At 37.0% G+C, this 17,885-nt stretch overlaps 1 protein-coding gene across 1 annotated transcript; it reads left to right on the plus strand.

Annotated features, from left to right (window-relative positions):
- The first annotated feature begins 2,545 nt into the window (after window positions 1-2,545).
- ric8a (RIC8 guanine nucleotide exchange factor A) lies at window positions 2,546-17,880 on the plus strand. Its single transcript, XM_055193066.2, has 10 exons — window positions 2,546-2,772; window positions 6,822-6,869; window positions 9,946-10,572; window positions 10,677-10,771; window positions 11,018-11,168; window positions 13,736-13,831; window positions 13,907-14,051; window positions 14,168-14,312; window positions 16,466-16,585; window positions 16,955-17,880. Exons 1-10 carry the CDS (start codon window positions 2,683-2,685, stop codon window positions 17,088-17,090), a joined length of 1,653 nt encoding a protein of 550 aa, XP_055049041.2. The 5' UTR covers window positions 2,546-2,682; the 3' UTR covers window positions 17,091-17,880.
- The last annotated feature ends 5 nt before the right edge of the window (window positions 17,881-17,885 follow it).

A 17,885-nucleotide genomic window follows, 5' to 3' on the forward strand; every position in this document is an offset into this window, starting at 1 on the left:
AATAGCTTTAAGTGTAGCTGACTGTCAATCAAGTCGTATTATTTCAAACCTTGCCAGTGTTAATGCCATTCTCCACTAGTCCAGTTAAGTAAAAATACACCTTGTGTAATTTACGTTGGGGTATCCGGTTGGTATTGAATTAATTCTACAAAATGTTGTAAAATATGGGAAATTATTTCATTCATGGATGAGGAAAATATGGAAAAACCCAAACACTTGGTTTAAATAGGTCTATGCTGGGTTGTTTCAACCAAAAAATTTATCAACACTGTAAAAAATGCAGCATGAAGTTAAACTTTTTTACATAACTTATAAAAACAAGTAACTTAATTTGTTGAGTTAAAGTGACATATGTAAAAAGTAAAATATATGTTGATTAGAAAACATTTTGTACAGGGTTTATTCAAATTTTACCCAAACATAAAAACAACCCATCATTTTTGTGTGTGTGTGTAAAGACGGAAACCTAATAGTAAAAGTATTTGTATTGTAAACCCCCTGCCCGGACACATTTACATACAGATTATATTTACTCATGTAGTGGACAAATGTGCTTTTCAGCCATGTGTAAAACAATAATACTTCCTGCATTAGCATCATTCTTTTTAAATATTTTCTTTTTTAGCTCAAGCTTAATATGAAGTTGTAAGTTTGTTGCAAAAAGTTTGTTTTCACCTAAAACTCTACATTAAATTTTTGTAACATAAATCATGATGGCAAATGATTACACCCTAAACAGGAGTAACCTGTGCATGTTGGCAAAGAATTTTGTTTTTCTGGAAAAGACTTTGTCACATACCAATGAAAGGGATTTTCCCTTCATTCCGTACCCACACACCATGCAAATTTCAGCGGCAACACCATGTCGTACTTATTTCCTGCTCCCAAATCTTAAAATGTTAAAAAGAATATTTGTTAAATTGAAACATGTCAAAATAAAACACCAACCGGAAATGTGTCTTTTGAAATAAACACAAGGTTTGATGTTTATGTTTAGAAGGACGTTTTTTGTTATCAGGAAATGATGTTAATTTGGGCATACCATTTGGAGATGGTTTTTTTTTTCAATAGATAAATAAAATAAAAAGTAAAAAAGAGTATTATGTTAGTGGCTGACAGCTAGAGTTTATCGTTGACTTTCACTGCATATTTTCGGTGTCAAACAAGTTCAAATTAATGTTCCATATGTAACCACTAGAGGTCACTGTAACAAAATACATTGAGATGAATGAGATTACTGTAATAATCTGGTTTTTGATTGTGAGGTTTCCCTTTGACATTTTTCCTTTTTATTTTTCACCCATATTTTATTTTTAGAAAGCTTTTTTTATTTCGAATTATGCAAAAAGAACATCAAATAAGAAAATAAATTTAAGTATACAAATCACACAAAACATAAAATCATAATATTAAACAAATTATTATTTTTTTACTACATTAAATGTCCTTTGCCTATTCGAAAAGGAGTGAGAAGAAAAAAACGTATTTAATCCCACCCCTTCTCCACAACAAGCTTCTTGAAAACTTTATTATATCTGAAATACACATAAAATTGGCGTTTTGTGATTTAAGATCACATCATATGTTTAAGATTTTTAATCTGATTTTCTTTTTCATCTTTTTCACTGCAAATCTCCCATTTGGATTTACACACATTTACACTTTTAATGGTTGTTTATTTGTCGACATTTCAATATTTATAATTTCTGATCATACAGCTTCAGCCACATAAAACCAAATTCAATCCGGCAAACTGATAATGAGTCGTGTCTGCCCATGTTTAGAGGTAGATTAAACAAACACAGTTACAACTAAAAGTAAATACAGTATAAACAAATAGAGATTAAAACTACGTCACGGAATAACTTACTGTACTGCAGGTGCATCTCTTCTGAGTAGAGCGCCCTCTAGTGTACTTCATGAGCTCGTGCACACATTACACCCTTTGACTCTTACATTTATATTTTTTAATTAATCAGAGTAGTTTTTCCATAGCGATATATATTTATTCACAAAATATTTATTTACTCAATATAATATAGCTTATATTATATTTAGCTATAAGTAGGAATAATAAAGTTGATAAATATTAATAAATTATTAGCTGTGTTAAACAGTTAATGATTAGTAAAGTTTTGAAACGGTCCATAGTAAGAAATAAATTAATAGTAACTTTAGTGTTGGTTGAATGATTAGTCAAGTCTTGATTGGGTCCAGGGCGAAGAATTGTATTAAATTTATACTAGCCCATTAAAGCAATAAGCTTCTGCATGTTGACACTTTAGGATGTTTATTTAGTTTTGATGAACAAGATTTGTTTATGAATTATAATAACCGCATTTTTGTGCAATTTTGAAAAAGCGATGCGGTTTTCCAGGACTATATTTCCCATGTTTCTCTGCTGCAAGACAACTCTCACCTCTTGTTACAGTTAGCCGAGTTCTGTTATTAGACCGCAGAGACGTCATTTACACGTCCGCACCAATCAAAGCGAGATACAACGGGTCAGAGGCGGGACTTGTTCCGGACTACGTACCCCATAATTCTTTGCGGTGGTTTTTGCAATCCTCCCTTAATCGTATCATCCAGGAGCTTCTGGATCTCTAGAATAAATCTGGAGGATTCAAACTGAATGTTTACATGGTTTTTGGCTCTTCCTAAAAGCAGAAGGCCGGAATAGCGATGAAAATGGACTTAAATGCCATCATAGAAAAGATGGAAACGGGCGATCAGGACGCCGCACTGAAAGCTTTACAGATCTATAATAAAGAGGTACAATATATCTATATTTATATAACAGTTACCTCATGTGTTGGGAGGATTTTCTTGTCCATAAATGAGCGTTTACTAATTTAATAATATATGTATTTTTTAAGATTGTTGTGTTGCACATATATCTTTAAAAAAAAATGATAAACATAATTGCTCAGAACGTACATTATGTACAGAATACATTATGTTTTGTAGGGATGTTGTAAATGCAGATGTGTAATAATTGCACTTGTATCGAAAAATAAATGTGATATTATATATTTTTAGATTTTTTAGGAAACATTAATAAAATAGAAAGTAAATCTGTTTTTATGCAAGAGAAATAATTAATAATATATTAAAATATATTAATAGAATAAAATAGATATAGATAGACTAGAATTGATTTAATCTATAAAGTCATTAAAGGCGGGGTGCATGATCTCTGAAAGCCAATGGTGACATTTGAAATCACCTAAACGAACACGCCCCTACCCCAATAGAATCTGGACCTTCTTTTGATAGACCCGCCCCACACGTACGCAACCCAGGTAACAATAACAATTAGTAGACACGTCCCTGCTGATTAGCTACAAGTGTGTTTTGGTGCTCGGCCCGATTCCCTTTTCCAAAGTGTTTTTCAAAAATTATGCACCCCGCCTTTAAATGGTTTGTCAAGCATCATAATGTTTTCCTGACATTCAGAAAACAATTACATAATTTCTTTAGACTAGTAAAACAACTGCTGGTTTTATATGTCTCATCCAGTCAGGCTCATACAGTATAGGAGAGAAAACCTTTTAGTTTTAGACAATTTTACTAACAGAGTATTATTGTAATAATTTCAGCAACTACTTTAGATGTCCAAACTATCAGCTGAATTTGTCATGTACTGTTGTTATTTGGGCCTTCAGATCTTCCTCTTTCTTCATCACATCAAAGGATTTAAAATGCATGAAATTCCTAACAAATGTTATACATAGGAAACAGGTTAATGTATAATACCAGTCGGTGAGATAAAGTCTTACCGAAAAGTCATAGGTTGAAGAAGTTTGTTTGACTCAGGTGGGATTAGGACTCAAACACTAGTTGGATTTCTCAGGTTGATCTTGTTTCTTTGCAACTAAGTGCTTTAATCTTACTTTAAACAGAATTAATAATTCTATCAGTGATAAGAGAGGTTATTCATAAATTCAATAAATACAGTTTGTTGTCTTTTTTTTAATAATACAAACACACAATAGCAACATATTTGGCTGATTCTCACGAAAACTTGGTTTTAAAATTGTCACGCATGAAAATGTAAAAATTGCTTAAATTTACTTTTTTTCCCACCAGACATTGAAAAACAAAGTCTGGAGTAAATGGGAACATTAATTTAAAACTTTTACTTATCATTTAACACTTTTTGTAACATAATTTAAAAAATTAGTCCTAAAAAGTCTCATTACCGCAACAGTCAGAAAACATCAACACTGACATATTTTCAAAATGACATGACAAACCTGAAAGAACATAATTTGGAGATTCACATGCATTTAAAATCAAAGTATTATGCTTCTATTAATTAAATTAACATTTAATAAGCATCTGTTGCGGTAATGATAATCAAAATGTCGTGTAAGCATTCTGACAAGACAATATTTCAAATTAACTGTAAAAAAATGATCTTACCTGGTAGCCATCTTGAAGTAACTGGTCCATGTGCTTGGTCACTCAAAATCAAACTTTATTAAAATTCTGTATGTGTGCTTAAACTGTTCTCAAAAAGTGTTGCGGAGGATGAGAACATCAGGCATGGACACATAATTTTCCTAATTGGTCTTCATTATTATTATACATGAATCGTCAGTAAATAGTTTTTTCTGTCATCTAAAGTAGTCTAGCAAAACATCCATTTATTTATTTTTCTTAATACTTTTGTGTTAATTTGATTAAATTACAACATAACGCATGTTCAAACACAGCCGGACACATTGCGGTAATGAGAATTTCAGCAGAAAATGAGATAAAATTTCCAATTATAAATTCTTATGTTGAAATCACACATTGTGCAAGGTAGAACACAGTATTGTGTTAATTCTGATGCTTTTTAATGTTACTATATTACACATTTTAAAGCTAAAATCATTAGTGCCGTGGTGTTTCAATGGTTTCGATAGAATCACCCATTTGTCTGTGCGGGTGAATAGTCATGTTTGACTACTAAAAGATTAAATTTAAAAGTGTATTTCGTATTTGTTAAAATATTTAACACGTCCTGATCTGTATGTGATTGTGACATGGATTGATTTTAGCATAAAGTGTGATGTTTAGAAATGATGTGATCCAATAAAGTTTCCTTTAATTGAAGAGTATTCATAAATATATATATATATATATATATATACAGTCTTGTTCAAAATAATAGCAGTACAATGTGACTAACCAGAATAATCAAGGTTTTTAGTATATTTTTTATTGCTACGTGGCAAACAAGTTACCAGTAGGTTCAGTAGATTCTCAGAAAACAAACAAGACCCAGCATTCATGACATGCACGCTCCCAAGGCTGTGCAATTGGGCAATTAGTTAAAAGGGGTGTGTTCAAAAAAACAGCAGTGTCTACCTTTGACTGTACAAACTCAAAACTATTTTGTACAAACATTTTTTTTTCTGGGATTTAGCAATCCTGTGAATCACTAAACTAATATTTAGTTGTATGACCACAGTTTTTTAAAACTGCTTGACATCTGTGTGGCATGGAGTCAACCAACTTGTGGCACCTCTCAGCTGTTATTCCACTCCATGATTCTTTAACAACATTCCACAATTCATTCACATTTCTTGGTTTTGCTTCAGAAACAGCATTTTTGATATCACCCCACAAGTTCTCAATTGGATTAAGGTCTGGAGATTGGGCTGGCCACTCCATAACATTAATTTTGTTGGTTTGGAACCAAGACTTTGCCCGTTTACTAGTGTGTTTTGGGTCATTGTCTTGTTGAAACAACCATTTCAAGGGCATGTCCTCTTCAGCATAGGGCAACATGACCTCTTCAAGTATTTTAACATATGCAAACTTATCCATGATCCCTGGTATGCGATAAATAGGCCCAACACCATAGTAGGAGAAACATGCCCATATCATGATGCTTGCACCTCCATGCTTCACTGTCTTCACTGTGTACCGTGGCTTGAATTCAGAGTTTGGGGGTCTTCTCACAAACTGCCTGTGGCCCTTGGACCCAAAAAGAACAATTTTACTCTCATCAGTCCACAAAATGTTCCTCCATTTCTCTTTAGGCCAGTTGAGGTGTTCTTTGGCAAATTGTAACCTCTTCTGCACATGCCTTTTTTTTAACAGAGGGACTTTGCGGGGGATTCTTGAAAATAGATTAGCTTCACACAGACGTCTTTTAACTGTCACAGTGCTTACAGGTAACTCCAGACTGTCTTTGATCATCCTGGAGTTGATCATTGGCTGAGCCTTTGCCATTCTGGTTATTCTTCTATCCATTTTGATGGTTGTCTTCCGTTTTCTTCCACGTCTCTCTGGTTTTGCTCTCCATTTTAAGGCATTGGAGATCATTTTAGCTGAACAGCCTATCATTTTTTGCACCTCTTTATAGGTTTTCCCCTCTCCAATCAACTTTTTAATCAAAGTATGCTGTTCTTCTGAACAATGTCTTGAACGACCCATTTTCCTCAGCTTTCAAATGCATGTTCAACAAGTGTTGGCTTCATCCTTAAATAGGGGCCACCTGATTCACACCTGTTTCTTCACAAAATTGATGACCTCAGTGATTGAATGCCACACTGCTATTTTTTTGAACACACCCCTTTCAACTAATTCAACTAATTGCCCAATTGCACAGCCTTGGGAGCGTGCATGTCATGAGTGCTGGGTCTCGTTTGTTTTCTGGGAGTCTACTGAACCTGCTGGTGGCTTGTTTGCCACGTGGCAGTGGAAGATGTGCTAGAAACCTTGATTATTCTGGTTAGTCACATTGTACTGCTATTGTTTTGAACAAGACTGTACATTTCACAATTGTATTGATGAAACGCTTTTTCACTGTTTTTCTTTTTTAGAAATCCCAGTGTTTTTCGTTTAACTCCGGGGAAGAGGACGACAGAGAGGTAGGCCTTATCGACATAATGAAAGCTGTGGTTGATGTAGCCTAAAATCTTGTATTGCTTTCTTTAGCCATTATTGTGTATATAAACAATGCCCATTATTCCACATTTTTGTAATTAGTTTACAGTAAATATAAGCTTGTTTTCTCTCTTATAATGATTCGATTTTTCATAGCACTGCTATTTGTGACCATGGACCACTAAACCAGTCAAAAATCGCACTGGAAAACTTGTAGCAATACGCTTTATTTAGCCTGCCGCCATGTTGATTCCAAACCGAGGCTGAGAGGCATGGACGTCCTTAGCGTGCGCATTAAACCTGTTGTTTTGTAGTGGCATACTGGTCATTCAGCCATTAAAACACAGAAAAAACATTGTTTCACAAAATTCCACAGGAAAAAGAATCTAAATAATCATATAATTGTTAAAATGAGAAGGGGCATATGACCTCATTTTGAGATAAGAGCAGTGCAATGTGTACATAAAATCTGTTTTGTTATTAGCCTGTTGGCTAATCACTCATTTCTAATGTTGTAAGCATGCTTACTTTTCTTTAAAACACTAATATAGTCCTATAACTAAGTACATATCTCCAATGCGTACAGATTACCGAAAACGCAAGGCACTTAGATGATAATACCTATCTTTGTTCAATGCGTGCACTTAATCTTTGTACAGCGCGTTGTGAATGTGTTGGCATTTGGCCTAGCCCCATTCATTTCTTAGGATCCAAACAGAGATGAATTTAGAAGTCACCAAACACTTTCATGTTTTCCCTATTTAAAGCCTGAGTAGTTCCACGAGTAAGTATGGTGGCACAAAATAAAACTTTTGTTTGGAGCCATGGGCATGGGTGGGGCTGGGCTAAGTGCTGAGGCGTTCACAAAGCGCTGTAGAAAGATTAATTCATCTAAGTTGAGGTAAGAACATAGTAAAATATTGAAAAACAGTGGTGTTTTCCTTTAAGTTGGTCTAGCTGGACTTAGTTGGTCAGACTGGAAGACCAGCGATGTATTTCTTTAAAAAAATCTCATATTATGACCCCTTTAAACCAGCTAAAACCAGCTACTGGCTTGTGCTGGTCTTAGTTGGATTTTTCAGTAGGGCAAATACATTAAAAACTTTTCTCCTGTAAGTTTTTTAAGCACATTGAGACCGGGGTCAATAGAAGCAGGATTAATTTCTAACTAAATAACATTTGTACACAACTTTGGGGGTTCGTATGGGGTTTTACCTCTAACATCCCTACTGAAAAAAAAGCATAAGCTGGTGAGCTGGTTTTAGCTGGTCTCCCAGCTTGATTTTAGCTGGTATTGCTTGCTGGTGTTGCAAGCTGGTCTAGATATGTTTTGGTCACTTTTTTGCCAGGCTGGGAGGACCAGCTTAGACCAGCTACTGCCACCTTAAACCAGCTAAAACCAGCTATGTCAATCACGTAAATAGCTTGTTATCAAGTCAATCATAGGTTATGAGGTCAATGTTCATGTCTTAAAAAAACATAACAGAGAAAATACATGAAACAAACTGTTTTCATTTAAACTGGAGATGTGTACTTAGTTGTTGTCATAAAATATTGCATTGTTGCTCTAAATTAAAGCGTAACTAAACCCCTGGTCAGAGCCTGACTCCACCCACGGGCAATATTTGAAAAATGCAAGAAAAGTGGGCAGATCCCAACGGAAATAACGGGGAGGAACTAAGCTCGTACCAAGTGTGTGGTAAGATCGTAACAAGGACGTGGTGAGCTTGAACATGCTTACGTCACGAGGTATTTTTTGGACCCAACATTCAATAGGAAAATTCAACTGCAGTAGCCACCGTTCAACCTGAAGAGGGCAGCACTCAGACGTTTTTACACCATATATTCTAGTACTGAAACACTTTATATCCAATGTCAAAAAACTTACTAAAATCAATGAACAGCACTAATAAAGCCCCATTCTTACAGATCATTAACTAAAAAAAGTTGGTTTAGTGTTTAGTTACGCTTTAAAGAAAAGTAAACATACTTACAACATGAGAAAATAGGAATTAGCCAACAGGCTAATATCTAAAACATATTATGTACACAATGCGCTATACTCATCTCAAATTAGGTATGCCCCTTCTAATTTTAACAATCCACTTTTTTTAAGGTTTTTTGTCCTGTGGAAATTTGTAAAACAATTTATTTTCGGTGTTTTGATGGCTGAATGACTGACCAACACCCTGATACAAAGCAATAGGTTTAAAGCACTCGCTCTGAGTCCCCTGCTGAAAAAAAACAGCATACCAGCAAGACCAGCATATGTTGTGTTTTGGTGCTGGTTTGCTAGTGAACACCAGCTAAACCAGCATCACCACCAGCATTAGCACCAGCTAAACCAGCATCAAACCAGCATTTGCACCAGCATCCCATGCTGGTCATACCAGCATATGTTGTGTTTTGGTGCTGGTATGCTGGTGACCACCAGCTAAACCAGCATAGACCAGCATAATTCCCATGCTTGTTTGATGCTGTTTTTTTCAGCAGGGTCTGGACGTCCATCCCTCACAGCCTCAGTTTGGAATCAACATGGCGGCGAACTGAATAAGGCGTAAATTTCCTACCGTAAATGTATTCATCATTAGTTAGCGATATGTGTTGCTAAGTACTTAATTTGAACAACCTTAAATCCAAATAGCTGAAAGCTTACTTATTCAGCAAAAATTTACCCTTGTGACTGGTTTTGTGTTCCAGGGGAACATATGATGTGTCTTTGGTTTCACTTGATGTTCACTTGTTTTTTTGCATGCGTTTTGTAATAGGATGGACATTTGTCAAAGGTACATTTGTAGCTCAATGTTTTAGATAGCATTACATGATAACATTGCAATAGTGTTACAGTACATAGTTAGTTATCGCTCTGTGATATTGTGCCATTGGCACATACAAATTTTAAGGTTTTATTTTTTGTTTGTATATTAGCCTACTGTTGTCATTGTTGTACATCACTGGATGCTGGAATGGCATAAAGAATAAAGAAAGAAAGAAAGAAAACTGGATGTATTAGAATTGTGCTTATAAATAAAACAAACAAACATTTATCTCTCATTTCAGAGGCTGGGCGAGCTAGTGCTCGGCTTCCTGGAGCGAGACCTCCAACCGTCCTGTCAACTAGCATGCCTGGAAACCATTCGCATCCTGTCCCGCGATAAGAAGAGCCTGGCTCCATTTGCCACTCGCCAGGCCGTGCAGGTACTGATCCGACATGCCGGGCTCGGTCAGGGGGAGGGCGTGACGCCCGAGATCCCAGATTTGGAGGTAATCGTGGAGGCCCTGAAATGTCTTTGCAACATCATCTTCAACAGCGAGGCGGCACAGCAGGCGGCGGCAGAGCTTCAGCTCATCACGGGATTGGCCGAGAGACTGAAACAGTGCCGCGAGCCGCAGTGGAACCACGACGTGCGATTCTTCGACCTACGACTCATGTTTTTGATCACCGCCCTGCGCGTGGACGTCAGAGCCCAGCTCGCACGAGAGCTGCGAGGTGTCAGCCTTTTATCGGATGCTCTGGATGCCACGCTCGGCCTCTATTGGCCCGACATGTATGAGGTGGCCCGTGCGGGTTTCGATGGGTCCTCGGACCTCCCCCCGCTCGGGAGGCAGGAGACGGAGCGAGCCATGGAGATCTTAAAGATTCTCTTTAATGTCACCTTCGATTCCAACCGCCGTGATGTGGATGAGGTAAGGCGGATACGTTTGCCTGTTTGTAATTTTAAAAAGTGAAATGTTTTTGGGTGTAACAACACAAACCTTATCTTTACGTTATGCTGATGTGTACGGTACAGGAGGAGGCGGCCACTTACAGACACCTGGTTGCCATCCTAAGACATTGTATCATGAGCACTTCAGACGGGGAGGAACGCACTGATGAGATGCACAGGTGTGAGCGCACAAACATACACAGCACAGCATGGATGCAACACAGCTGTAGAAGGGATACAGTGTTTCTGTAGCTCAGTTGGATACATTAAGTTGGTCTTGCAAAGGTCGTGGTTTCAATCCACATACTGCACTGTAAATGGCTTTGGATAAAGGCTTCTGCCAAATGCAGAAATGTTTCTGTGCCCCAGTGAAAGATTTCCCATAATTCATCAATAGTTCAAACTGATATGAACTTGTGTTACAGCCACACGGTGAACCTGCTTGGGAATCTGCCTCTTCCATGTCTCGACGTCTTGCTCATGCCCAAAGTCCAGCAGGGGTCAATCGAGTACATGGGTGTCAACATGGACGCCGTTAAAGTTCTGCTGGAGTTTATGGAGAAACGGCTCGACAGGGTGAGCACACCGAACCCATTTTTTATTTAAAACCGAACTCAGTTACATAAAAATGTAAGACTAATTAGGCCCTAACTAATTGCTAGTTGGTTAGACTAGTTCTTAAAGGAATAGTCTACTCATTTTCAATATTAAAATATGTTATTACCTTAACTAAGAATTGTTGATACATCCCTCTATCATCTGTGTGTGTGCACGTAAGCGCTGGAGCGCGCTGCAACGCTTCGATAGCATTTAGCTTAGCCCCATTCATTCAATGGTATCATTTAGAGATAAAGTTAGAAGTGACCAAACACATCAACGTTTTTCCTATTTAAGACGAGTAGTTATACGAGCAAGTTTGGTGGTACAAAATAAAACGTAGCGCTTTTCTAAGCGGATTTAAAAGAGGAACTATATTTTATGGCATAATGGCACTTTTGGGAGTACTTCAACTCGGCGCAGTAACACCCTCCCTCTCCCATTATGAGAGTGAGAAGGGGAGCGGACTTTTCAGGCGAGTCAAAGTACTCCCAAAAGTGATATTACGCCATAAAATATAGTTCCTCTTTTTAAATCCGCTTTATCGCGAATCATTTTCTTGGTGCACCCCTAAACAATGTTCAATGTTACTTATATTCGACTATACTTAAGCTGGTTTTAGAGGGCCACTTTTTAGCTGGTCTTAGCTGGTCAGGCTGCAAGACCAGCTAACCCACCAGCTTGAACCAGCTTTACCAGGCTCATTAGATCACTAGCTATATTAAAATCAAAACCGTCAAGCACATTTGGTTTTGAGACACTCGATTACCAACATGTTCAATGTTACTTACATCTGACTATACTAAGTGTATGTTCACACCGCTGCCGGTAAGAGCGTCAAAAAACTCCCTGCCAACGCCGCTATAGACCAAAAGTGGTGGACACTCTGACGCTCAAATTCTCTGGAATCCTTTTTCTCATTCCGATTGGTTGCCGCCAAACATTTCCGCCTTCTGATTGGTTGCCGCCGAACCACGTCATAGCCCATTACCACAAAGTTGAGTTGATTTCAACTCTCCTCGACGCTCACGGTACATTCACACAGGGCGAAAGCGTTAACGCTTGACGGAAGGCTTGTCTGAAGTGTGCCAACTGCCAATCACAGTGGCCGCAACACATGCTCCGGTCTTGCATAAACGTAATTGGCTGGCTCTGCGCTAGGTTATTTGCATAAGGCGATCTGATTGGCTGACGCACGCGTTGGTGCTTGAAAAGTTAAGAAATGTTCAACTTAGTGCTGCACAATTAATCGCATCGCAATCGCGATGTCAGCCTGTGCAATTATATGACAGCAAAATGTTGCAATTATATTAAATAAATAAACGTGTGGACTTGTTAACACAAACTTTCTGATAACAGTTTGATGATTCCTTGCTGTTTAAAAAAAGAAAGAAAAATGAACAAAAAAGGCAGTGCACGTGTGGCATGCACGTGTGTGGTGTGCGTCGTCACTTATACCAGAGCGAAGATGGATGCAGAGGAGGTTGACGGTGATCTGGTAGCTAAAAAGAACGTCTGTTGTATGGCGGTATTTTGGATTTAGGATTACTGACACTGAGCAGTTGCTACATCACGTGGCAATACGAAAACATATCTAGTGTTACAAATACACATTTTAGCATTATCACTAAACTGTGTGTGGATTTTCCTTAAAACCCATCAAGTTGACTCATGATACCATTTTATTATAATCGCACATCGCAATATTAGCATCAATAACCGCAATGGGAAAAATTACCCAAATCGTGCAGCCCTAGTTCAACTTCTGCCGCAAGCAATGGCATCTAGAAATCAGTTTGGCAACGCATGACGTCACCCATTAAAAGTAAATGAGAAGCGCTAACGCTTACACCCCCCGCGTGAATGTACCGTCACACCGTCCAAGACACGGCGCGCCGCTGCTCGCCGTAACTCAGATCCGGCTCTCATTGAAAATTAATATCTTCTGGACACTTTGACGCTCTCGCCGGTGATGGTGTGAATGCACAGTTATAGCAGAAGACCAGCTAACCCACCAGCTTGACCAGCTAAAAAGTGGCCCTCTAAAACCAGCCTGCTATAAGAATAGTCGGATGTAAGTAACATTGAACATTGTTTGTTATCGAGTGTCTCAAAACCAAACAATGTGCATGATTGTTTTTGCAACATTTTAATAATAAAAGTGGTTTTAGTGTTGTGTTTTGAAACCGTATAATTTGTTTTGGAGCTGATAGTCAAAACAGTATAGCTCAACTTCTCCTTCGGCGACCCGAGTTGGATTTATGTATACTGTTCTGATATATAATAAAGGCATAAATAGGCCAATAAAAATATAACTTTGTTGTTTTGTTTCCAGTGAGGTTCAGATGTAACACCTGTGATTCATTTATTTGTGCTATCTCTGTTCTGGGAGCCGCTCTGCACCTGTTTTGCTGCCGATTCGTTTGTTATTGTTTTAGAAGCGCTTCAGGGAATTTCTCCGCCAGGACCCAGCTGGTGCTCAGAAGTTTAACCGTATGTCACCTTAATGTCTTCTCATGTGGCCTGGTGATGTGTTCTGGTTCTAGGGAAACAAGCTGAAGGAGACCCTGCTGCCCTCATTAAACCTCCTGACAGAGAGCGCCCGCATTCACAGAGAGACGAGGAAATTCCTACGAATGAAAGTGGGTTTCGATTAAGATTATTGTTCGGATAAATTGTTTGGATAAATGTACACTTACACTTCTGCGCGTTCCCAGGTTCTTCCTCCGTTACGTGATGTTAAAAACAGACCTGAGGTCGGTAACGCCCTGCGGAACAAACTGGTGCGTCTGATGACCCACATTGACACGGATGTTAAACACTGCGCCGCAGAGCTCTTGTTTGTGCTGTGCAAAGAAAGCGGTATGTTACTGTATATCATCATGTTATGACTTGTCATCATAATAAAACCAAGCTATTGATTTGATTCAATACGTTGGAGAGATGGAGTGTAATTGCCATTTGTTGTTATATATCAGTTTCCAGGTTTATCAAGTATACAGGTTACGGTAATGCGGCCGGACTGTTGGCTGCTCGGGGGCTCATGAGAGGGGGGCGAGACCCCGGTCACTATTCAGAAGATGAGGACAGCGATACAGAGGAATACAGAGAGGCGAAACCTCAGTATGTCACAATAAACATAGCAAAACCATTCATCTAGTGAAAAACATATACTGTGACTATAAACACATTATTTTATTAACGCTACTTTGAAGTAAACAAGTCTTTAATCAATAGATTGTGATGTGAAACAGAAGATGAGAGTTATAAATACACACAGACAGTAGGTGGCAGTATGTGGTCTTGACACCTGCATGCCTTTAAAAAATACAAGAACATCAACAGCTTCTGTTCAACCCTTTCGATATGAACCCAAGTTTAACATAACTAATGAACAATAAAAAACATACAAATGAAAGATGATCCAAAAAAAGACGATCTGAGATGGTGGGAGTGGGAAGTAAAACATTATTTCATCCCCTGGAGAGTCCGCCACCATTGGCTTAGCTTAATACTTAACTGTATACGTTACATTATTACTACGCTCGCTTTTCTATGCTTTTCCTACATCTATTAATGTAAAGCTGCTTTTAAACAATTAACAATTGTGAAAAGCGCTATATAAATAAAATTGAATTGAATTGAATTGAATTCATACATGAAAAACTATATTATAGTAAACTGTAGTAATATTTCATGACAAACATATTAAATGTGGTTCTATCAAAGGATTTTAGTAGTAGAATACAAGTATTCATAGTCGAGGTCAGTGTTGAGCTAGTTACTCAAAATTAGTAGTCCTTTCAAAAGTAACATTATTACTTTACTCATTAATCCCAGCCAACATCAATTAGTTACATTACTTTTCCATTAAACCTCAAAAAAATGTGTAATTGCACAAATTTTGCTGTCTGTAATTTAACTCATTCCCCGCCAGCATTTTTTGTGATTTTCACAAAAATGCTTTCCAGGAAAATTTTCTTCTATAAATATATAAACATACAAATATATCAAATAAACAAACAAACGAAAAAAAAAATGTTTCATCCTATCTTGTTCTCTTTTTATAACCTCTCAAATACAAAAATACCAAATTTTTTGCAAAAAGCTGAGATGGTTGCATTTTTGTAAAGGACTTTGTTAGAGGTCAGTTTCAGAACGATGATCAAAACATATATGGAGTTTACAATGTTAACTGAATTAGTTGATGCTTCAGTTTTTTATAAATTGGGTAAAAGCGCCACCTAGTGGATAATAGATTACCAAAAAAACTTGCAGAGGAAGGCAGCGAAACGTTTTCTCTTAAAGGAATATTCAATTTTCTTAAAAGAAAAATCCAGATAATTTACTCACCACCATGTCGTCCAAAATGTTGATGTCTTTCTTTGTTCAGTCGAGAAGAAATTATGTTTTTTGAGGAAAACATTCCAGGATTTTTCTCATTTTAATGGACTTTAATTGACACCAACAACCAATACTTAACTCAACACTTAACAGTTTTTTTCAAAGGACTATAAACAATCCCAAACGAGGCACAAGGGTCTTATCTAGCAAAACGATTGTCATTTTTGACAATAAAAATAAAAAATATGCTCTTTTAAACCACAACTTTTCGTCTAAGTCTGGTCCAGCGCGACCTAACGTAAATGTGTAGTGACGTAGGGAGGTCACGTGTTACATATATAAAACGCACATTTGCGGACCATTCTAAACAATAAACTGACACAAAGATATTAATTAGTATCAGTTGACATACAACATCGTAGGAACGGTCCTCTTTCAAGACGCTTGTAAACACTGGGGCGGAGTTTCGCGTTCGTCCTCTGTGACCTCTTGACGTGATGACGTATTGCGTGAGGTCACGCTGACGCTTTCAGGACCGGATCTAGACGAGAAATTGTGGTTTAAGAGTGTTTATTTGTTATTTTTGTTGTTAGAAATGACAATTGTTTTGCTGGATAGGACCCTAATGCCTCGTTTGGGATCGTTTATAGTCCTTTGAAACTCTGTTGAAAAAACTGTTACGTGTTGAGTTAAGTATTAATTGTTGGTGTCTATTAAAGTCCATTAAAATTAGAAAAATCCTGCATTGTTTTCCTCAAAAAACATAATTTCTTCTCGACTGAACAAAGAAAGACATCAACATTTTGGATGACATGGTGGTGAGTAAATTATCTGGATTTTTCTTTTAAGAAAATTGACTGTTCCTTTAATGTTTTTTAATGGCCAACTCTAAAAGTAATGTAAGAACACTGTTTGTTTTTTATGCCCTACAGTATTAATCCAGTAACCGGACGTGTGGAGGAAGAGCAGCCCAATCCTATGGATGGAATGACAGAGGAACAGAAAGAATATGAGGCCATGAAGTTAGTCAACATGTTTGATAAACTCTCCAGGTAATCATTTTACATATTACTATTCGTGTGTTATATATTTTCGTTCATACATCCATATAACACCCATGCTGATATAGAGCACTTGTGTGATACTTCCTTATTTAACAAAGATTTAAGCATTTCAGAAAACCTAATATACAAGGTGTATTACTTTAGTTTTTTATGATGTAAACACTACACTGTCCCTGTAATTTAACTAGTAAAGCATTGTGCAAAACATCTGGGTTTGACTCCCAAGGTGATAAAATTATGTGGTTACTTTGGATAAAAACGCCTACCAGTTGAATAAATGTAAGATGTCAAACATGAATTTATCATTGTGGCTTTAAAATTGTTTTGAAATGATACAAAATTTTTTTTTTTTTTCAGAGAGCAGGTGATCCAGCCAATGAAAATTGGAGCCGATGGTAAAATGACTTCAATGGAAACACATGAACTCCAATATTTAGCCCAGCAACAACTCGGAGAGTCTACAAATTCAGACAGTGATAGTGATACAAACTAGCGGGGTATCCTGGAATTTCTACGGTGGGATATTTGGAATGTTGCAGTGCATAGGGAGCACTCGAGTCCTTTAACAAGAGGGACAGGATTGCTGATTTAAATGTAAATAGAAACTTTTGCTGAATCATAATAAAGAATCAAATCATGTTAGGATTTAAGCGCTTTATTTTATGTATAAGAAAAACAGTGATTGTTCTTTTTAGTTTATTTCAGGTTTATTGTGTTACCCTGCCAGTAATGCATTATGTACAATGACAGTAAAAACATGGTTTGGTTTTACAGTGCAAGCATTTATTAAAAATAGAATTTATTTATTGAGCACAGATTTTATTTCATATAGTGGCCTAAAAACGTGTTAAACTGAATGAAGAAGAAAGTGAAAGAGTAACTGATATTTATTTCGTTGTTTATTTATTTATTCTTTGATTTGGTTTAAAGATGAACTGAAGGAAACCTTTTTGGGTTATTATTTTTTTTCTTGAGATGTTATATTTTATGAAGAATATTCTTCCTTTTATGGAAATCTTTTAGTTTGCCCAGGAGGATATGAAACCTCATGTGGTCATTTCTGTTCTGTGGAAAGATGCTTATTATTAAATCGACTCTTCAGTACCAATAGTGATTTTTGTTCAGTGTGGTAAGAAAATGAATTGCTATATATTGTCGTCAGTGGCCACAGTGCTTGTTTGTGTGGTATTTATGAAAGACTCAAGGGAAAATATTTCAAATTTCTATCGCATTGTGTTTCAAAAACTTTATTGTGAGATAAATAATAAAAGAAGTGAATTTGTCATTA

The sequence above is a fragment of the Misgurnus anguillicaudatus genome, chromosome 6 (genome assembly GCF_027580225.2).
Source record: "Misgurnus anguillicaudatus chromosome 6, ASM2758022v2, whole genome shotgun sequence".
Lineage (NCBI taxonomy): Eukaryota > Metazoa > Chordata > Actinopteri > Cypriniformes > Cobitidae > Misgurnus > Misgurnus anguillicaudatus.

Coding starts and splice junctions, on each gene's coding strand:
- ric8a (XM_055193066.2), top strand. CDS start 2,683: ATGAAAATGGACTTAAATGCCATCATAGAAAAGATGGAAACGGGCGAT. Junction 10,573..10,676: donor ACCGCCGTGATGTGGATGAG/GTAAGGCGGATA, acceptor TGTACGGTACAG/GAGGAGGCGGCCACTTACAG. Junction 14,313..16,465: donor TACAGAGAGGCGAAACCTCA/GTATGTCACAAT, acceptor TATGCCCTACAG/TATTAATCCAGTAACCGGAC.